The sequence below is a fragment of the Mustela erminea genome, chromosome 3 (genome assembly GCF_009829155.1).
Source record: "Mustela erminea isolate mMusErm1 chromosome 3, mMusErm1.Pri, whole genome shotgun sequence".
Classification (NCBI taxonomy): domain Eukaryota; kingdom Metazoa; phylum Chordata; class Mammalia; order Carnivora; family Mustelidae; genus Mustela; species Mustela erminea.
The window spans coordinates 119,017,480-119,040,712 of NC_045616.1; the positions used below are offsets into that span (position 1 = coordinate 119,017,480).

The 23,233-nt window shown below is 47.7% G+C and overlaps 1 protein-coding gene across 2 annotated transcripts in view; it reads right to left on the reverse strand.

The window, feature by feature from the left end:
- Window positions 1–23,233, reverse strand: part of GALNT10 (polypeptide N-acetylgalactosaminyltransferase 10) — a 212,574-nt gene that overhangs the window by 33,379 nt on the left and 155,962 nt on the right. For both annotated transcript variants that reach the window (XR_004284156.1, XM_032337227.1), the window contains exons 5-7: window positions 10,175–10,360; window positions 6,028–6,211; window positions 956–1,073 (exon numbers count right to left, since the gene is read on the reverse strand). Coding sequence is in view for 1 of the 2 variants with exons in the window: in XM_032337227.1 (XP_032193118.1) it covers window positions 956–1,073; window positions 6,028–6,211; window positions 10,175–10,360 (488 nt within the window). In the remaining variant the exon portion in view is untranslated. The remainder of the gene's footprint in view (window positions 1–955; window positions 1,074–6,027; window positions 6,212–10,174; window positions 10,361–23,233) is intronic.

Here is a 23,233-nt window from a genome sequence, read left to right on the forward strand (position 1 = left end):
TATTTTAGACAGAATATGTGCGTGCCCCCACCCATGTAAGGGAGCAGGGGAGGAGGAGAAGGGGAGCGGGGAAAGAATCTCGAGCAGATTCCCCGCTGAGCGCAGAGCCAGATGTGGGGCTTGACTGCTGGGCCCAGGCAACATGACCTGAGCCCAAACCAAGGGTCGGACGCTTAACCAACTGCGCCACCCAGGCGCCCCTCACTGGTTCTTTAAAAAATTCTACCAATTCTTGCTGGTTGTGTCCCCAGGTTGTATGTTAAGCACTTCTAAGATATTACCTCATTCAATCTTCACAACAGGTCTGTACGGTAGGTAGTATCATTATTCTCTTATTTCAGATGAGGAAAGAAAGCTAATGGAACTTGGCCTAAATCACTCCTGAGAAGTGGAGCTGGGATTTGAAACCACAGTGAGAAGTGAAGTTGGGATCTGAAACCACAGTTTTCTAAGTCCACAACTTGGGCTCTTGACCACGACTGGTCTCTACAGCCCACTCCAGCAGTGGTGGATACAAAAAGGAAAACCTGAGAGGTGTGGCCAGGAAGCACTCAGGCCACCTCAGGATCTGGCAGGCCAGAAGACATCCTCGGAGCACAGGACTCCCTTAAACCTGCGTATCCTGCTTGTCCTGGTTTCTGTTCCCACAGCTGGTTCGCTGTGTCTCTCACTGGGAGACATGACACCATCCTCACCGGAAGTGAGACCTGTCTTATTCTAACGCTGCCGTCCTAAGAAGTGGCCAGTGTAAGAGCCGTGGTTAAGGCTGGTCTATGGCAGCCTGAGAAGGCACCCCATGTCCACTATCACACACAACAAGGAGTGGCCCATGGCCCCCGACTTCTTCACTTGAGCAATAGGAGCTGCAGAACCCTGAGGGTCCAGGCTTTCCAGGCTCAGGACAGATGCCGAGGGGTGCGGCAGGGAGAAGGGGGCATCCAAGAAGGTGGCTCACCTTGAATGAGATTTCATACTGCTCCCCTCCCCAGATCTCCAGGCCTGGGTCATACCCGCCCAGTTCCCAGAACCATTTTCGATCCACAGCGAACAGTCCACCGGCCATCACGGGAGACCTGTCAGGGAAGAAGAGTGTGGTGTGAAAACCAAACGCCCCAGTGCTCTGAGTGTGAGCGGACACTGCTGCTCCCCCGGGATGGTGCTGGCACACTGCCCTGTGAGCACAGCCCACATGTCTAGTGGGGAATCCAAGGCCCTTCCAAGGGAGGGCTCAGGCTGTCTTCTATCTTGGCCGTAACAACCCTTCTTAAATGCTACCTTTTAACGGAACTGATCCAAAGCTCCTTTCAGCCCTTATTTGCGAGAGGGAATCATAGGAACGTGGGCCTTGCAGCTTCATTGGCCATGCCTCTCTGGTTCTCCCATGCATTCAGTTGTCTCAATCAGGTCCCTCCAAGCCTGTCTGGGTGTGGAATCTCTTAGAGAGAAGACAAAAACACAGCTTGCTGGGCCCTCCTCCAGACCTCTGAAGCAGTCCCTGGGGGATGAAGCCGAGGACTGTGTGTTTTCAGACAGGTTCCTTGGGTGATTCTCAGTCAGCCCAGCACTGGACATCTATTCTGCTGAGAGTTTGCAGAAGAGGACACAGTCTCTGTTCTCTCTGTTAAATTGGGATACAGCTAACTGCACACATTCACTGCCTCATTGCTCTAATCACTGAGTGCCAGCTGAGCTGTAGGTGCTGGGGGAATGTGGAGGTAAATCAGAGTTGACCTGGGACTTCAGGGGATGCTACTGTGGGTGGGCAGCCTCGTCAGGATAGTAGGATCCAGAAGACCGGTGCGGGGTAACAAGGGTCTCTGGCAGGTGCAGAGAGCACTACGGGAACACCAAAGGAGGGACTGTCTGCTTCCAGATCTTGGGAGGTGAGGAGGGAGGCTGGGGCAAGAGTCAAGGAAGGGTGCTTGCGGGGTGGCATTCGAGGTGGGTTTGGACAAGTGGGAAGTGAAGGGAGAAGAAGGAACCCTGGAGAGGAAAACCCCAGGAGCAGGAGCACAGGGATGATAAATTGGGGCACCATGGGCAACAAGACGTCAGCATGGCATCATGCCACGCCCAAGGGGGATGCCAGACTGCAGCCTGCCTGCAGTGTCTCACAGGCCTGGTCCTTGAGAGGGCTACCAGTATTTGCTGAGGGAAGATCTCTCAGAGTTGCCATGTCCTTGTCAGGCTCCACTGAAAAGCTCCAAACCCTCAGACCAGATAACATTCCAGCAGCAACTTCCCACCACCTCCTGGCCTTGGGAACTGCAAGCTCATGGAAATTGGGCTGATTGAAAAAGAACGTAGCTACCCCACATGCCTTCCAAGCTTCCCTTAGCAGGTGAGCCTTGACAGCAGAGGAGGGACTCGTTTCAAAGAAAAGCCCCTTGAATATTCACTGAGGGCTCAAATGTGGCAGGTGCTTGCCTGAACTAATTTTTTAATAAGACGGCTACTCCTCGTGTTGACCTCCTGAGATAGGCCTTGTCCTTCTCACCCTGCTGATGCATATAGAAACCAGAGCACAGACAGGTAACTTGCTCAAGGCTTCACAGCTACCAAGAAGGTTTTGAATCTTGAATCTTTGCCAGAACCCACACCCCTCAGGGCCACAAAACAATTCTTCCTGTCAGGCAGGAGCCATTAAGAGGCAGGTGATGCGTGACCAGCACAGGGGATCGGAGTCGGGAAGCCAGTCCTCCAGCTTCCTCTCTCCTTTACCTTTGGTGGGATCTGAGACAAAGCGTTTAACCACTTAACCCTGTGTCGCCTGGTACAGCAGCCACAGGCCATGCGCAGCTGCCAAACACCTGGAATGTGGCTACTCTGAACTGAGATGTGTTGGAAGCGTAAGATACGTCCTGGATTTCCAAGACATAGTGTGGAAAAAAAAATAGGGAAGGCCTCATTAGTAAATTCAGGGGCGCCCGGCTGGCTCAGTCAGTGGGACTTGCAACTCTTGACCTTGGGCTTGAGAGTTTGAACTCCATGCCGGGTGTGAGATGACTTAAAAAGAAAATCTTAAAAAAAAACAAACCCAATTTTGAAGTGTGGGTCACATGTTAAAATGAGACTATTCTAGGTATACTGGGTCACGCAGAGTATATTACAAAAATGAATCTTAGCTGCTTCTCTTTACCTTTTTTATGTGGTCACTAGGAAATTTGAAAGTACTTTTGCGGCTCGCATTATATACGGACAGTGCTGACTGCACACCTCTGGGCTGGTCTGCCCATCTACACAATGAACGCATAGCTTGTTTCCAAGCTCGCATTGCTGTTATATTTCTGAAAGTACCCAGTATTATGAAAAATAAGGTGTCTAGTATCAACTTTCCTTTGTCTCCTGCAGGTTGCAGGTTGTGCGGTTTGGGGTTTTCTTGGCAGGAGCCGCAAACACCCCGCTTGGAGGGGCAGGGAATGTTTTGGAGCCTTGTGGTTCAGGGGACATCAAACCCAAGACTCTGTATAGGGAAATCAGCCTGGGTGGAAACCAGGGTCAGAGGCCAAGGAGCTGCTGTGGAACCGGGAGGATATTAGCCTTAAGGCATTTAGATGCCTGAGGCTCGCCTCCAGAGGGAGGCCTCCCCTCTGGCCCCGTCTGTTTTCTGCTGTGTTCAGCAACAATGACAACAACTCTGTGTCTAGTGTCTACCACTCGCTTTCCCGACCTCATCTCCGACTCTCGCAAAACTCTATTCCTAGCCACCCTTTCAGATGGAGAAATCTGAAATTCAGAAATGCTACCTTCTCCGCTCAAGGGCAGGCACTAAGTGGACGAGGCTCGGTTCCAGCAGGGGCTGCCACCAAAGCCCGGGTCCTTTAAACATCATCCTACTGCCCTGTGCCTACAGACTGCCTGCTGGCTGGCCCCGTGGAGGGGTGTGCAGAAAATGACCCGGATTTTTCCAGTGGCCTCCCCCTGGGTTTTGTCCAAGTACAGTTACAGAAAAGACACTTCTGGAAAGAATCAGGATACAACAGGTGGAGAGTCGCTCAGGAAGCATCTAGGCCAATGGCTCTCAACTGTGGCTGCACACCAGCATCCCCTGGGGCTTTAAGGAGCATGGATACTGAATCCCAGCCCCAGAATCCAGTGCAACTGGGCTTGGGTGGCTGGTGGGTTTTGTTTGTTTGTTTGACAAACTCCCCAGATGACACCAGTGTGCAACCAGGGTTGAGCGCCACTGCCCTAGGGCAGGCCTGATGCCTACTGGGAGACACGGGGGAGAGCCCCGGAGGAAACCAGAGGTGGTCTCTGCCACTAAGCAGCTGTGGGGAATGGACTTACTCTTTCCTCATCCTGCACTGAGAAGATGAACATGCGAGACCCATCTTTACACACATTTCAAATGTAGGGCCTACAAGTCAGCTTACAGTACGAGTTCAAGCCAAAAGGGGTTCTGGTCACCCCGAAAAGTCTGTTTTCTCTAGCCCATGTCACCTTGGGCAAGTCTCATGTCCTCTGTGAGCAGCAGGGTCTGCATCAGGCAAAGGTGGAGAACCGTACCCCACCCAGGGCACCTTGGTGAAGATTGTATGTGGACAAGTAATGACCCCCTTCTCAGATGGGAAGCGTGGGGCACAGGGAAGCTGGGGTTCACTGGGGTTAAACTGTGCTTAAGCAGGTGTGGTACACAGGATAATGGTCCCCAAAGAAGCCAATGCCAACCTCCTGGAACCCTGGAATACGTCATATTTGCAAAGAGACTTTGCAAATATAATTAGGTGAAGGATCTGAGATGGGGAGATTGTCCTGGTGGTCCCAGTGCAATCACAGGGGTCCTCGGACATGAAAGGAGGGCCAGAGTGAGAGAAGGGGATGTGATGATGAAAGATGGATGGAGGAGGGAGAAGGAGTGGGAGGGGGGAGGGATTGAGAGGGAGGGGTGGGGGGAAGGGGGAGAGAGGGAGACTTGGAGGTGTTATGCTGCTGACTTTGAAGATGGAGAAAGGAGCCAAGAGCCAAAGGAGTGAGCAGCCTCTAGAAACTAGGAAGTGCAAGCAAGTGGATTCCTCCTTAGAGCATCCAAAGGGGACACAGCCCTGCCAATACGGTGACTTTAGCTCAGGAAGACTCCTTTTCAGACGTCTGAGCTCCAGAACTCAGAATAAATATGTGTTGTTTTAATAAGTCAGTAAATCTGTGATCATTTATAATTAGGAAACTAATACAGCCAGGAAGCTGGGTATTGGCTTTCCACAGGTTTTTCCACACCTCCAGCAGGGGAGCCAGAGTGGCCCACAGGACAGCACAGGACGGGCGCCTGAGAGGCCCTGGCTCTAATTCTGGTCTGGCTGCTAACTTACTGTGTAAGTCAGCTGCACCCTCCCTCCCTGGGGCCTCAGTCTCCCCATCTGCAAGGGGCTGTAGTCCATTACCTAGTGGTCCCCTTGGCTTTCACATTCTAGGATATTACAGGTCCACTCCACACACTCCAAACTTCTACCATGGGACAAGCTGTGATTTCCCGAACACTTCCCTAATCTTTCCGAGAGAGTGTAACTAAAGGATGGGAGACCTGGCTCCAGAGGCAGACAGACCTGCGTGCGTATCTAGCCTTGACCCACTTGAGCTGGGAAAGCTGCCTCACCCCCTAGAGCCTTTGTGTCCCTGCTTGGACAAGATGGAGAATAATTCTGACTACCTGTGGTTGTGGGGGGTTAAAGAGGACCTGCACACAACGTGCTCAGCATTCAGCTGGCACTTAGCAAGGGTTCAGCCTGTGCTGCTGGTGCTGCTGACAGGGATTACGATTGTGCACTAGACTTAAGGGACAAAGCCACTGGGCTCACCCCTATGGGCCGTCTGGCCAACCACAGACGTGGACAAGGAAGAGGTGGCCAGCTGGGAGGTCCCTGAGCTGAGGCTCTGGGACAGGCTAGGAGGGGCTGCGCTTCCTGTTGGGGATGTTGGCCCTGTCCCCATGTTCCACACTCTTGGGGGAGGGGGTGATCCTGAGTTGGGTGTGTTGGGAAGGGGTCACCGGGTCAGCCACTGGGACCAGCCTGGGTCGCTTGTACTTACTCAAATGGGTCGCTGGGGTCAGCTTTCTGCAGTTCTGGAGGAATTGGGATCCGCTTATAGTACATCTCCCAGTCAAAAGCGCCCCGCATGGCATCCCCCGCCTGTGTTTCGTACCGGAAGTCATCGTGGTCAATCACGTCAATCATCGGGCACACGATGGTCTTGCGGTTCCGAGCGATACGGTCTGAAGAAGCCAAGAGATCCCCGTTAGGGAGGCGGGACCCCACTCTGCAGCTTACTCACATTTTTAATGTGCCCTGAGTGAATTCTCTGAACACTGGAATTTGAGAATCTCAAGAAGAAGGGAGAGCGCAGGCTTTAAGAAAGATGGGCCAGCCCTCCCATCCCAGCCGTGCTGCCTGTGAGCCACATAAATAATGTCTCTGAGCCCCAGTGTTCTTTGTGAAACAGGGAGAAGGGGCTCCGAGTCTCAGGTGGCTGAGTACCAGACACCGTGACAGCTAGAGGCGCTCAGCACGGTCGCCTGTAATGGTTGGCACTATGGTGGAGAGAGGCTCATTTTCTTCGGGGAGACCTCCTGTCCTAGCCTGTCAGGCTCTACCTTGCAGGTCCTAACCTTGACTTGTGGCCCAAAGTAGTTAGGCATCCCGGCACGTGTTGCTGAGAGTTTCTCAGAACTTCGTAGCTATGGTTGGTGGCTGAGTGGCCCTCCCTGTGAGAGCTCAGCTCAATTCTTCCAATGGTGGCAACTACTGAAGAGGGAATGGGCTATGTCATGAGTCCCTCATGACCTGACATGTGCAAGCGGGGCCTGGCAGACCTCTGCTCTGCAGGAATGCTCTAGGCTAGGGGATTCAAGATGGCGGGTGGGCTCCCTAACTGGATGGCCTTTCATGGTCCCCTTTCAGTCAGGAAGAAGCTGATTCACTCTGCTCAACCTACCAACCAGAATTTTAAGCTTTGGTTGGCTTTGTTCTTCAATGTTCCTTCTGCGAAGAAGCTAGGGAGGGTATGCCAGCGATCGGGGAAGATGATCTGCCATAAGGGGCAAATGGGCTGTGCTTAGGGGCCTGTCTGCTTGGGCCAGCAGTCAAGTTCAAGGCTTGGAGAGTGGACCCTGGTAGGGCCAGTGGAGGCTGGCAGCTGCCTAGGGTTCAGGCTTCATCAAACAGAGTTTTCTTCCAGGAGAGAAAGCAGCGTTTTTGCCTTTTTCTAAGCTGCAAGACACGATCCATAGGTGGTTCATGAAACTGATTCAGTGTATCTGTAAAATGAACCAAATAAGAATACTGACTGTCAGGGTGCATTCCAAGTGAAAAATAACTTCTTCAGGAAAAGTGTTTTAATCCTGCTGCATGGGTGTGTGTTTGAGTACCGGATTGAGATGTCCAGTGTATTTCTAACTGTGGCCCATGATCAAAACAGATTGAGAAATGCTCCTTTCAGCAGCGTGTCCTCTGGCTGCCAGTGCCAGTGCACCCACGCGGTTTACAAGCCCGCCAGGGCTGCCCCTGCCCCAGCTGCACTGAATCAAAATCTCTGGGGGTGGAGCCTGCATCTGCCTGGTGAATGGGCTCCCGAGTGATGCTTAGTGAAGTCGAAGAAACTTCTCCAAGGAAAGATCTAGAAAAGTGCTTCCCTTCCCAATTATTCAGGGCCGTGCAGGGGATTTCACTCCTATGGAGGCTCTGGGCCCAGGACACAGGGCTCTGCTGGAGGCTGACTGATTGTGGGAGGTGGTAGGTCAAGGGTGGCATCGAACAGACGGTATTCTGGGGTGCTGCACTCGCTGGGGGACAGAATGCCCAGGTCCAGACCCTGGTGTCATCACCTACGCGCAGCAGTACCTTGATAGTTATCTGATGCCTCTGAACCTTGGTTTCCATGCCGACAAAATGGAGAAAGACACTAGTCTCCTGGGGTCCCTGTGAAGACCGAGTGGGACAGTGGGGCCAACATGCTCAAGCCAGCCTCTCACACATGCGCACATCCCATCAGCACGCCGCAGACATGGTCTGTGACCAGGCTTGCGGAAAGAAGCTCAGAAGCTGGGCATCTCCCTCGTTCTCTTGGCGCTTTAGTTCTCTCATTTGTTGTATGTGGATAATAATGCCTGGCCTGTCTGCTTTACCCCATACCCGTCAAATTCAAATGTGGCTGTGTCGTTAAAAAGCTAAGGGACTAGCAGAGCCATGTGGATGATGATGATCATGATGATGATGACGACGATGAGGAGGAGAGTAGTTGTGGTGGAAATGAGGATCAACAGTGGCTTTCCTTTGGGGGGACTGAACCTTTCTCAGGCTCAGGAATGCCTCATCGCCACAGAAGGCAGAGTGAGCTATGCCAAGGAGGTGTTTGTTCCTGGTTTTGAGACAAAAGCCCTGATGCGCACTGTGGGCTGCTCGTCTGAACAGGGACAGACTTTTACTTCTATACCACCCGTTCATGTTTCTATCGGAAAAATAAAAAATAAAAAGAGGGAGCATGTTTCTTCCATGTATTCTGCAGATTATGACAATTACCCTCATGTATTTCCATAGAAACAGAGTTAAGGGCTATTTAGGCTCCCGCTCAGCTTCGCGCCCCACCACTTGCTTCTCTTTATGAGTCACTGGATAACCCAACAAATGGGTTCTTCTTCAGCACCGTCAATTAGGTGATTGATGGTGAGGCTTTTTTTCTTCCTCTTTTCCTTTTTCTCTTTCAGTAACGAGAGGCAGATGAAGACACCTCTTGGCTTAATTAAATAAACAGTGTACCAGAAAATTTGTGTTACATTCTTTTCCTAACCCGGTGGGATCCTGGACCCTTGGGGTCAGAAGCATGAGGTTCCACGCTGATCGGTGTCAGAGAACAGATTTGCTGGATTATCCAATTGAACTGTGTGGGTTTTGCTTCCAGTTTTCACCTCTGCTTGGTGGCCTAACCAGGGCCCCTCCAAGTGTGGTCCCTGGAGCAACAGCGTGGGCACTACCTGGGATCTGGTTAGAAATGCAGCTTCTCAGGCCGAACCCCTAGATCTCCTAAGTCAGAGACTCTAGGGTGGGTCCAGCACTCCGTTTTTTTTGTTTGTTTGTTTGTTTTGTTTTGTTTTTTTTAAGATTTTTATTTATTTATTTGACAGAGAGAGATCACAAGTAGGCAGAGAGGCAGGCGTAGAGAGAGGAGGAAGCAGGCTCCCCACTGAGCAGGGAGCCTGACTTAGGGCTTGATCCCAGGACCCTGGGATCATGACCTGAGCTGAAGGCAAAGGCTTTAACCCACTGAACCACCCAGGCACCCCTAGCACTCTGTTTTAAGGAGTCTTTCAGGTGATTCTGATGCAGGCTCACGTTGACCCTAAACTTTAGTCCCCTTTGGTCCCCAGCTCTCTGTTGTGGACAGCATACCCACCCATGTGTTAGGAGTTCAGCTTCTCTCTAGATTGACAACTCTTCTCTGATTTGCCTCTGTCCCTGTCCCTCACCTGATTCCCGGTCTCAATGGGTCATTTCCTCGATGCCCTCCTGTTAGCTCCAGCTCACGGCCTTCAGTGAATCTGAGCTCTGCAGAACTCAGACCTCTCCCTCAGCCAGCTATGAGGCACCTCACCGCCCAGAATCCAAACCTCATGCCTCCCTTCTGTCTGCAAGGCTGTGGTGGATGCCTGCTGGATCGTGCTGTGGTGTTGTGAGAGTGGACAGACTTTGGGGCCAGACAGATGGTGACTTTGACACTTACGACCCTAAGGGAACAATACTGAGTCACCCGGTATCTCTGAAACTCAAATTCTTCTACAATTCTGACCTGGCATGGTTTTGTGAGGACTGGAGATAATGCTTACAAGTTTCCTGGCTCGGTAGCAGTACTGTGAAGGTTAACTATTCTAAGTTGCTAGGATAATGTCCCCTACAGTTTGGTTCCTACCATAGACAGCCTTGGCTTGCTTTCCAATAAAGTTTGAAGTGATCTGGGAGAAGCAATCATGTAAGTAGATGTTAGTGTGCTGTAGTCACTTCCCCTCTCAGCTTTCTTCTCTATAAAATGAAGGGACAGGGCTTGAGTGACTTTTTAAGGTTTCTTTGGGCATTCCTGCATCCTGGGGGCACCTGAGCTGGCTGGCTGCATCTCAAGCAGCCAAGGGAAGCCGTGTGGACGATCCCTGCAGAAAGCTGGGGCTACCTAGTCTTGGGAGGCCACTTACCGAGCAAGGGGGGTAGCCAGTTGACATTGGCTTCACAGTGTGAGTCTAAGAATGTGATCACATCTCCCGTTGCTGCCGAGGCCCCCAGCATTCGGGTCCTTATCAGCCCTTCCCGTTTCTTGGTTCGAAGAATCCTCACACTGGGGAAAAGAGCCATGTAGTCTTCAAGTGGCTTCTTCAGGTGCTCTGTGAGAGGGACAGAAGGGGACAGATGGGTAAAAACAGCTGCTTAGTGACCATTCTTGCCACCCCTCCCTTACGTGTGCCTGTACTTTAGAGTTTAGACGCAGCTTTCCCGCTGGGTGCCTCGTTGGCCCTTACACGCAGGATCAACACCTGTACGCCCTACATGGGAAAACTGAAGCTAAAAGTGGTCCAGGGACAGTGTTGGGCTTGGAACACACAGAGCTCGTCTGTATGAGAGGGTGCGCAGCATGACTGGGACCTAGTCCCTCTCTTTCCGGAAACAGTACTCCGAAGTTGCTTTGTGAAACTGCCACCCCTTCTTCTTAGGAGGAGCTCACTCCAACCTCTGGAGCCGAAAGGGCAGGAACATGTGGCACGGGCCCAACCAATCAGGGCCTTTCATTTCCTTGCCTACAGTGTAATTGGTTCAGGGATAGCCACGTGACTCCAGTAGCTTCAAATAATGAACACTTGAGAATTTTTTTTTTTTTTTTGTACTATGGAAAAATGCGTTTTACTAGAGTTGTTAAGTTGGTTGGCCATAAATCTGGAGGTGCTATTGACAGCTTTGGCAAATGAGGTGATGAGAGGTGGGAAGCGGGGTTCCTGCTGGTACTGAAGTAAGTGTAAGAAGAGTAGGGATGGAAATGATCCTGATGGCAGTTTTGATTCCCCAGATCCCCCTGTGCCCCGGGCAGGCCGACTCCTACATGATCTTACTACATGTGAAACAAATTTCTCTTTTTGCTTATTCTAATGTGGGCTGGGTTTCTGCCTTCTGCTTGGTAAAGTTGTTCTGAATATATCTTGAAGGTAGTTTCTTTTTACTAAAAGTCCCAGACTTAACACTGGTGTCTCTTGATTTTATTTTTTTTTAATTTTTAAATTTTTTATTAACATATAATGTATTATTAGCCCCAGGGGTACAGGTCTGTGAATCGCCAGGTTTATACACTTCACAGCACTCACCATAGCACATACCCTTCCCAGTGTTCATAACCCAACCACTCTCTCCATACCCCCGGCTCCCCAGCAACCCTCAGTTTGTTTAGTGAGATTAAGAGTCTCTTATGGTTTGTCTCCCTCCTGATCCCATCTTGTTTCATTTTTTCCTTCCCAGCCCCCAAATCCCCCATGTTGCCTCTCAAATTCTTCATATGAGGGAGATCATATGATAATTGTCTTTCTCTGATTGACTTATTTTGCTCAGCATAATACCCTCTAGTTCCATCCACATCGTTCCAAGAGGTAAGATTTCAATTCTTTTGATGGCTGCATAGTATTCCATTGTGTGTGTGTCTGTGTGTCTGTGTGTATCCCACATCCATTCATCTGTTGATGGACATCTAGGCTCTTTCCATAGTTTGGCTATTGTGGACACTGCCGCTATAAACATATAGGTACACGTGCCCCTTCAGATCACTAATTTGTATCTTTAGGGTAAATACCCAGTAGTGCGATTGCTGGGTCATAGGGTAGCTCTATTTTCAACTTTTTGAAAAAACTCCATGCTGTTTTCCAGAGTGGCTGCCCCAGCTTGCATTCCCACCAAGAGTGTTGGAGGGTTCCCCTTTCTCTGCATCCTCGCCAGTATCTGTCATTTCCCGACTTGTTAATTTTAGCCATTCTGACTGGTGTGAGATAGTACTTCAACGTGGTTTTGATTTATATTTCCCTGATGCCGAGAGATGTTGAGCACTTTTTCCTGTGTCTGTTGGCCATCTGTATGTCTTCTTTGCAGAAATGTCTGTTCATGTCCTCTGCCCATATCTTGATTGGATTCTTTGTTCTTGGGTATCACTCTTAATGATGAAATACTAAATGCTTTTTATCCTATGGTCAGGATAAAGACTGAATACTCTCTCACCACTTCCATTCAACACTGTACTAGAATTCCTAGCCAGTGGAACTGGCAAGACAAAGAAATAAAAGGCATAAAGATTGGGAAGAAAAAGCATACAGTATCTTTATTATAGATGACAGGAAAATTCTAGGAAATCTACAAAGAAGCTAGAACTAACAGGTTCACTTAGCAGGATATCAGGATACAGGTCAACTCTTAAAGAATTAATTGTGTTCCTATGTACTGGCAGATAAAAAAAGCAACTGGAAAATGCAATTAAAAATGAATACCATTGCAATTTGCAATTTAATGAAAAGAAGTAAAAACTGTACACTTTGAAAACTGTAAAGCACTGTTGAAAGATATAAAAGACTAAAATAAATGGAAAGATAGTCCCTGCTCATGGATTGGATGACTCAATATTGTTAATACTGAACTAAAGATTCAATGAGCTAAAAAAATCACAACTGAATGCTTTGCAAAAATTGGCAATTGACAAGCTGTATCCTAAAATTTATGGAACAGATCAAGGGATCCAGGATGGCTAAAGCAATCTTTCAATTATTTATACATGAACATCCATAGCAACACTATTCACAACAGTCAAATGGTGGAAAGAACCCAAGCTTCCATCAACTCATGAGTGGATAAAAAACTATGAAATATACCCATGCAATGGAATATTACTCAACCATAAAAAAGGAATGAAGTACTGATACAGGGTACAATGCAGATGTACCTCAAAATGATACACCAAGTAACAGATGCCACACACAGAAGGTCACATATTGTATCATTCCACTTGTATGAAATTCCAGGATAGGTAAATCCATAGAGACCACAAGCAGATTAGTGATTACCAGAGACTGGGGCAGAAGGAGAAATGGGGAGTGACTACCTAATGGCTATGGGGTTTCCTTCTGATCAATCATACTATAACTAGGTGATGGTTGCACAACACTGTGAATGTACTAAATGCCAATGAACTGTATCCTTTAACATGGTTAATTTTATGTTATGTGAATTTTACCTCAATTTAAAAAAAATGGGTAAAAGATCTGAATAGGCACTTCTCCAAAGATGATACACAAATGACCAATAATCACACGAAGAGAAGTTCAACATCCTTATTCATCAGGAAAATGAAAATCAAAACCACAATGAGATACTACTTCACATCCACTAGGATGGCTTTCATGAAATAGTGAGATAATAAATGTAGACTGAGAATAAGAATCTTCATATACTGTTGGAGAGAATGTAAAATGGTGCAGGCACTTTGGAAAAGAGTCTGGCAGTTCCTCAAGCAGTTAAGCAAAGTTACCATATAACCCAGCAATTCCACTCCTAGGTAAATACCCAAGAGAAATGGAAACACATGCCCACCCAAAAATTTGTCCTCTGATGTTCACAGCAGCAATATTCAAAACAGCCTCAAAGTAGAAGCCATCCAAACATCCATCAGCTGATGAATGGATAAACAAATATATCCATACAATGGAATACTATTCAGCAATAAAAAAGGAAAGAGCTGTTGCAATAATACAGATGATTGTGAATCTTAAAAACAGTATGCTGGGTTGAAGCAGTCAGAAACATAAATCTAGATATTATATAATTCTATTTATGTGAAATTTATAGAAAAGCAAAATTATAAGGACAGAAAGAAAGTCAGCAGTTGTCTGGGGCTGGGCAGGGAGTGGGGACTGATTGCAAACAGACAAAAGGGAGCTTTCTGGAGTGATGGAAACATCTAAAACTGGATTATAGTGATAGTTTCACAATTGATAGTTTCACAATTGTGTTCACCTAAGAACATACTGAACTGCACACTTAAAATGGGTGATTTTTACATTATGTAAATTGTATCTGGTTAAGGCTGTTAAATAAAAAAAAAAATGTATTTCTATGTACTGGTAAAGAACAATTGGGAAGCACAATAAAAATACCCTTTATAAAAGAGCTTCCTATAGTTAAAGACCCAAATAAATGGAGACATAAATCATACATATAGATTGGAAGACTCCATATTGTTAAAGATAAATTCTCTTCCAATTTGTCTATAGATTGAATGCAATCCCAATAAAATCACTGCAGGTTTTGAAACTGACAACTTTCAAAGAAACTAGTGTAGTGAAAACAATCTCGAAAAAGAACAAAGTTGAAGGACTCTCATTGATTTCAAAATGTACTATAAGGTCAAAATAATAACACAGTGTAGTACTGGCAAGGGATAAACAAAAGTATCAATAGAATAGAATAGAGAGGCCAGAAGTGGACGTAATATATATATATATTATAGATCGTTGGCTGATTTTTGACAAGGCCACCAAGGCAAATTCAATGAGATATTATAGAATTTTCAAAAATGTGAAACGAAACAAATGAGCAAAGAAAAAAAAAAAAGAGAAAGACAAACCAAGAAACAGACTGAACTGCAGAGAACAAACTGCTGGTCACCTGAGGGAAGGTGGGCAGGGGGAGGGGGTGCAGAGACAGGGGAAACAGGTGATGCGGAGGAAGAGTTCACTTACAATGAGCAATGAGTCATGTATAGAATTGCTCATCACTGTATTGTATTCCTGGAACTAACAGAATACTGTATGCTAACTCTACTGGGATGGAAATAAAAAACTTTAAAAAAATAAGACATGTGCTAGCGTAAGTGGTAGACACATGAAAAAAGACAAACCTCAACCCCTACCTCATACCATACACAAAAATAATTTTAGATGGATGGCCGGTTTAAACATAAAGGCTAAAGCTATAAAGCTTCTTGAAGAAAACATAGAAGAATATCGTTGTGAACTTGGGGTAGGGAAAGATTTCTTAGGATATAAAAAGCACTAGCCCATAAAAGAAAAAAAAAACTGATAAACTGGACTTGATTAAGAACTTGATCTTCAAAAGACACCAGTAACAAAATGACAAGGCAGGCAACAGTCTGGGAAAAAGTATTCGTAAGACACGTATCCGACAAAGGACTTGTATCCAGAATTTGTAATGAATTCTGACAAAATCAATCATAAAAAGATGACCAATGTAAAACTGGGCAAAAAAAACGTTGAAATATTTTCACAAAAATACATTTCACAAAAGAACTGACATACAAATGGCCTATAAGTATATGAAAATCATGACCCAAATTAAAAGCCTGAGATGCCGTTCCCTATACATTCCTCAGATGACAAAAAGGAAAAATGGGAAAAATATCAGTTTCTGGGGAAGAGGTGAACCATTGGAACTCACTCCTTGCTGGAAGAAATATAAAGTGTGCAACCACTTTGAAGAGCTGTTTGATTCTTTCTCATAAAAGTAAATGGGCAGGTGTCCTATATCAGCTATTCTATTTACAGTTATTCACCCAAGAGAAACAAAACATACTCCCCCCCCACAAATGAGAGTGCTTCATAGTAGTTTTATTTATAGTAGCACCAACTAGAAACAACCTAAATGTCACCAACAGGTGAAGGGATACACAGGTCATGGTGGAGTCATACAACAGATTCTACACTCAGCAAAAAAGAGCAGACTTTTGATATATCCAACCCCATGGGTGAATTGCAGAATTATTATGTTGAACCAAAGAAGCCAGATACAAAAAAACTTAATGTATGATTCATCTGAAGTTCATCAACAGCCAAAATAATCTTTGAGGATGGAATTAAGAGCAGTGTGCCTTGAGGTATAGGGACTGGCTGGAAAGAGCATGGGGGAAATTTCTGGGGTGAGACAATTTCTGTACCTTGACTGGGGTGTTGGCTTCTTAGGTGTACATACCTGTTAAGCCTCATGGAATTGTGTACTTAACACAGCTGTGCATTTTTTCATTATTTGCAATTTTTACCTCAATTAAAAAAAATATTGGTCTATCACACTTAACACCCAAAAAACAAATACTCTAGTTAAGAAATGGGCTGACGACATGAATAGACACTTTGCCAGAGAGGACATCGAGATGGCCAACAGACACATAAAAAAAGATACTCAACATCATCACTCAACGTCAGGGAAGTAGAAATCAAAACCATGGTAAACTACCACCTCCGACCTGTCAGAATGGCTAAAATTAACAATACAAGAAAAGAGAGGTGTTGGCGGGGATGAGGAGAAAGGGGAACCCTCTTGCCCTGCTGGTGGGAATGCAAATTGGTACAGTCCCTCTGGAAAATAGTATGGAGGGTCCCCATAAAGTTAAAAATAGAACTATCCTATGATCCAGCAATTGCACTGCTAGGTATATTTATCCAAAGGATATAAAAATGCAGATTCGAAGGGACACATGCACCCTGATGTTTACAGCAGCATTATCAACAACAGCCAAACTATGGAGAGAGCCCGAACGTCCACTGACTGATGAATGGATAAAGAAGACATGGTATATACACAGTGGAATATTATTCAGCCATCAAAACGAATGTTATCATTTGCAATGATGTGGATGGAACTAGACGGTATTATGTTAAGTGAATTAAGTTAGGGAAAGACAAATATCCTATGATTTCACTCATGTGTGGAATTTAAGAAACAAAACAGATGAACATATGGGAAGAGGAAAAGAGGAGAGAGGGAAACAAACCATAAGACTTAAAGATGGACAACAAACTGAGGGTTGATGCAGGGAGGTGGCTGGGGGATAGGCTGGATGGCTGATGGGCATTAAGGAGGACACTTGCTATGATGAGCTCTGGGTGTTGTACGTTAAGTGCTGAATCAGGGAGCTCTCCTCCTGAAACCAGTATTGCAGTGTGTTGACTAATTAGAATTTAAATGAATATCTGAAGGAAAACAAATACTGGTCAAAACACATACTTGTTCTCTCTCTGGCTCGGCTGAGAAAGTTGGAGCTGACCGGGAATCAGGAGAACTGGGCTGCGCTCCCATGTCCAGCAGGGTGGGCCCATCCTTGATTTCCTCTGGGCCTGAATCAGGGTTTGCATCAGAAGGTCTTGCAGGGCCCTGGACCCAGACCTCACATAAGCCCAGTTCGCATGTGACCAGAGCTACTGGGTGATCCCCTTCCCTAACCCAGGCCCCAAATCCTGCTCCAAATTCACTCCATCCGGGGTTAGGGCTGGAAGGGCCTTCTAAAGTCCGGGGTGCGTCGAATCAGCAGGTGGGCTAGCTGCAAACGCAGCTGTGCTGGGCACCATCCCAGGGCTTTGACGTGCTGAGCCCGGGGCAGTAAGTGATTCTGATGCACAGCGGCCTACATACTAACAGAGTGGTTCTGTTTTTTTATTTTTTTAAAAAGATTTTATTTATTAACTTGAGAGAGAGCGCGAGAGCATGAGCAGGGGGAGCGGGGAGGGAGAGGGAGAAACTGACTCCCTGTTGAGCAGGCAGCCTAACTAGGGCTTGATCCCAGGATGCCAAGATCATGACCTGAGTTGAAGGCAGACACTTAACCAATTGGACCACCCAGGAGCCCCTCGGTCTCTTTATTTTAGAGACAGAAAGCTGAGGTCTAGAGAAGGGAAGGAACCTTCCTCTGACGTATACTTAAAAACAGGCCTGATTTCAAACCAGAATCCCCTGGCTGCCAGAACTCAATGACCCTTTTTTTTTTCCTAACCCCATATAGAAATGAATCACTTTCACTGTTACGTAAGGCAGATTATAATCTGCAAAGGAACTTCACACATTTGATCCCCTCTTGCTTCTTAAAATCATACTCTGGATCGTGCTTCTGTCCCCTTGACTGGGTGAGAAAACAGATGCTCAGAGAAGCTAAGAAACTTGCCTGACGTTGTATAGCCAGTAAATCACTGGTTTTCTATAGAAACATGATGCTTCCCCCATTCTCGTGTTTCCCCAAGCTCTCACAATCACATATTACAATTTTTGCCAGTTCCACCACCCTACTACAATTTATTTAGTTTAAAAATCAACTCACCTTTTTATTTTTTAGTTTTTTTTTTTTTAAAGCTCTTATTTAGTTGAGAGTGAGAGCGAACAAGAGAACGAGTTGGGGAAGGGGCAGAGGGAGAAGCAGACTCCCCGCAGAGCAAGAAGCCTGACATGGGACTTGATCCCAGGACTCTGGGCTCAGGACCTGAGCTGAAGGCAGATGCTTAACCGACTGAGTCACCCGGGCACCCTCAACTCACCTTTGTAAATTAAGCATTTTTATTGAATTGCATTTATTTTAAAGAAAAACAAACACCATAAATGGGAAATTGGTACTATTTGTGAAAAAGAGCTAATAAATAAAAAGTCCAAATAAAAGCAAAACAGTGTGACTCGATTTTAGCCAGAACCTCCTGCTTCCCCACAACTAGGAGCTTACGGTCTGTCCTCTCTCTTTGTTAAGAAGGGAGATACGGGCAACCAACCGAGACTCTCCATCCGAGGTAATCAGAAGAAATGGATGCGAGCTGAAAAGAGAAAATGTTCTCGCCACATGATTCAGCGCGGCCTAATGCAAAGTCTCTGAACCAATGGGGATCATCTCAGGTGCCACTTAAGACCATTTTTGCCACGGAACACTCAGGACGCTGCCCTGGTCCCTTGATGTAAGTCTCCAAAAACTTCCAAGACCTGAAGTGTGTTTTGTGTTGCAGCGCCTGGTGCCTTGCAGGTCGGAGCAATTACACGATACGCAGAGAAAAGATTATCTACACGTACACAAGTGTGCTGGAAGGCTGAAAAATACTCCAGGTCGCCTTCTCGCTTGCTCGCCAAGATTAATATGGCGCCTCCTGCCCTCGACCACTTCGCTTTGGAACAGCGACTCTGTAGAAAGCAGAAATCGATTTGCCCTAATTGAGGGACTAAATCTTTCCAAAAGAGACTTTCTTGGGCAGTGAAACAAGATAGCAAGAGGCATGATCACGCTCCAGATATGCTGCTGTTCGGGCAGGAACACTAGCTTGAAAGAAAAAGGAAAAAAAAAAAATCCATAGTCATTGTCTGTGACCAGCGCTGCTTCTTGGCTGGTCATTAAAACGAGGATGAGATAATCTCCTTCACCCACACACCACTACTCCCATCAGAGGGTGAAATACTACCCTGTCCGGCTCTAATCATCGAGGGCCTGGCTCGGGCAGAGCCCCGTCGCTAAATCACCCTGAACGCAGATGGCCGCAGTCATTACAGATCGACCAATTAGGGCCTTTTGACAGCTTGTGGCGAAATCGGAGCAATTATTTAGGGGCAATTATGCTCCTCCTGTCCTTATCAGAACATACATTTACACAAAATCAGGGCTGTTGCCTTATTTTACCGTGCTGTCTTCTTGGATGAGCACATTCCCTAAAGTCACAGAATTTCAGAGCTGGAAGGGACTTTGGACGAAGATGATGATGGTTATGATGATGACAATTATAGGGAACAATTACTGAGCCCTGGCTCACAAATGGAGCTCCCTGCTTCATCTCATCATCTCTGATGCCTACAACAACACTACACACGGGGCATCACAGCCCCATTTTAGAGAAGACGCCCCAAGTCTCAGAGTGGGTGATGTAACCCGCCCAAGGAACACAGCCAATCAATGACCAAGCCGAGGTGTAAAACCCAGCCCCGCCTGACCACGCAAGAGCAGGCTCTTCCCACAGCACCAGTCCTCCCCTCCACCTCACAAATGAAGTTAGGTCCTTCATTCCACCCGGAGAGGAAGGGGGAGGGCCAGAGAAGTTAAATGTCTTCCTGCCCAGAATCCTACAGCGACGCGGTGTTTTCCGCCCTGGGATTTCTCCCGGCTTCCTAAGCACTAGGACAAGAATGGGAAATAGGCTTTGCTGAAGTGCCTAAGCTAATGGTTGTAACAGATACCTAAAGCTGTGTTAAGAAAGGCTCTGAGGTTATATCCTCGCTCAGCATCAAAGTGCCAGGACTGAGGAGAGTTGTCTGCCCTGAGGCAGCAGTCCTCGTGGCACATCTTTGGCACATCTTCATTCCTCTTTCGCGGCCTGCTTGGATTGAAAGGCAATACAGAATCGTTTCAGCTCTCACTGGCCTTATTTAATGATGAGTCAGGGCTGTCCAGAAGGAGTGAGGTTGATTCCGAGGGTGAGCGGTGTCACGGTAAGGCTGTAGGCAGACGTCAGAAGAGCACTTAAGGGTGCTCCTAGGTGGATGCTGTGTACCCCATCTACACCTCCTCGGCATCTGTTCTCACCTGCCTCTGCTGGGCGCTCTCTGCACCCACGGGTGGACCTGAGTCAAGGCCGCCCAGCTCCCTCGCTCCTGGGGTGGGATAACTGGTAACCCAGGGCTACCGTGGGAATCGTGCACAGCGGTGCCATCACGGGCCTTCTGTTCCATTCCCACCTCCTCACTCTCTTGCTGGTGTTTCTCGAAATCTCCTCCAGAGTAACTAACTACTTGCACTCAAATCGTGTGTCAGTTTGCAGGAAACCCCAACTAAGACAAAACCCGGTAGCAGGTAGGATTTCCAGCAACTGCAAGGTCGGCTGTTTGGTTCTGTGAGGCTGTCAGTGAGGACTCCCGCTCAGAACCACCACCCCCACCCCGCCCCCCCGCACCACCCTGCGGCACCCAGGTTCTGTCAACAGCTGTTACTGTGTGTTCCGTACCAAACCCATTCGCTCATGGAAGCTTCACACACACTCCCTGCGGCAGCTTGTGATGGGTAGCCCTGTTTGACTGAGGAGAAGACTGGCACCAAGAGAGGTTGAGTAACCTTCCCCAGGGCCACACAGTTAGGAAGTGGCCGGTTTTGGATTTCAATCCAGGCAGTCTGGCTCCAGGGACTGTTGCTGTCTTTGTTACACTTTTGAAAAAAAGAGTTATCATTTCACATATTTACGAAGTAGAATAGAATAAAGGCCCCTCTGCCATCAGCCCAACACTCAGCTTCAGGAATTATCAACGTCAGGATGCACCTGTTTCCTCTCTGCTCCCCCACCCCCGCCCCACCCCCAATGGTACTGGAGGTACGGAGTCTGCGCTCAGAACCCTTCATGCCGTCAGAGGAGAAACGCCTGGGGAATTACTGTGCGCGAGTAGGACAGCTCCCACGGGAAGCGCACCAGCCCTTTCTTAAGAACGCTCCCTGTGAGTTACCTCAAGGTCGGGCACACGGTATCTTTTTGGGAAATATTTGCTGATTATTACCTTGTTGGACTCCCCCAAAAGCCGCTACGAGGATGGTGGGACAGGTGTCAATTCTGGCACTCCTAGAGAGGAAACGTCACGCCCAGAGAGAAGTCTTGCCCAAGTCTTTCAGCCAGTGGGGTCTGAGTGAGGACCAGACTTCAGGGCTTGTGCTTCCCAGAGTCCTCCCTGTATACCTGTCGACATCATGCTGTGTGTGCACACGCACACACGCACGTGCACACACAGGCTTCTCTGGGGTCTGCAGCTTCTCCTTCCTATCTGGTCTCCAGGAGAGTCAGGGCTGTGAGGATGGTTCTAGCTGGCAGGCTGTGGCACAGGGAGGAACTGCAGTCAGGGGAGCAGCGCTGGGTTGACTGTGTCCCCCCCAAAGATAATTTGAAGTCCTAGGCTCTAGAATCTGGGAATGTGATCTTTCTTGGAAACAGGGTCTTTGCAGATGTCATCAACTTAAGACAAGATAATACTGGCTTAGGAAGAGCCTGAATGTACCAACTGGTATCCTTTATAAGAAGAGGGAAATCTGGACACACAGGGAGAAGGACATATGACCGCAGAAGCAGAAACAAGCAGAGATACACCAAGGACTGCCAGCAACACCAGAGTCCTGGAAGAAGCAAGGAAGGATCCCTCTGTAGAGGGAACATGGCCCAGCAGGCACCTTGATTTCAGACTTCCTGCCTCCAGAACTGTGAGAGAATCAAGTTCTATTGTTTTAGGTCCCTGGGTTTGTGGTACCTTGTTAAGACAGACCTAGGACACTAAGACAGAAGGGTGAGGTTTTCACCCTGGGATCGTAACAGTCGATGACAGAGCAAGACTATAGTCCCAGTCCAGCCACTGCTATCCCTCCTCTGAAGCACTATGATCTCTGGGCAAGCACGGTGGCCGTGATTGCTGTCTCTGCTCCACTCTGTCCCTCTTTTTTCAGTCTGCATGCAGCAGTTCATGTGGTCTCTAAAAGGAGAAGTAAATCGCATCTTGTCACTCTTCCACTGCCTTGGGTAAAAACCCTTCAGTGGCTTCCCATAGCTCTTGGAAGAAGGTCCAAAATCCTTACCAGGGATGACAAGGCTGTGTGTGCATGGTTAGTCCCCTCCCTTCCTTGCTGCCCCCACCTCCATGCCTTCTTCCTTCAGGCATCCAAAGGCCCCACAATAATCCCCTCTGCCTCCAATTGTCTGTCCATGCCAGTCCTTTGGCCTGGGTTGCCAAGTTCGCAGGCCCCTCCTTACTCTCCCCGGTGACCTCCAGCTCATCCTTCAGCTTTGACTCAAAACTTCAGCTCCTTACTAATGCCTTCCTGATGACCTCCTTGACCACTGCAGGTCTCTAGGGCAGATCATCCCAGAGCCGTGGAACAGGTCCTTCATGTCCCTGAGCTCAGGCCATCATCTATCGTTCTGCATTCATGGAATTACTCTGTCTCCCTCCCACTTTGAGCTCCTGGAGGGCGAGCCCTGTGAACACTCTGCTTGCCACGTGCCTTACACAGAGCCAGAGGCTTCTGCCAATCCCTGCTGAACCCACACGCCTTCCTCCTCCATCCTTTCATTCGGTTTGATTTGATTTGATCTGATTTCCCTGTGAAGGAAGCAGGTCACAGTTCATCATCCTCATTTTGTGACGAGGGAAGTCAAGTTCAGGGGATGTGGCTTCTGGTCCAAGGTTACAGAGCCAGCAAGGTAAGTGGTCAAGACAGGACTCAAATCCAGTTCAGTGCGTCTGGGAATCTCTACTCCAGTGCTGTGTGCAATCAAATCAATTCCCAGGTAGAATACTTGAGCGTTGATCCCTGGTGCCATTGAACCCTGAACAGACACCTGCTGAGGGGCACCCGAAATTAAGGAGCTCTGTGCGTTCCACACTCTGACAGGGCCCACAGCATGTGGGAGAGGGGCCCAGGGACGGACAGGAGGAAAGAGGAGGAGGAGGAGGAGAAGGAGGAG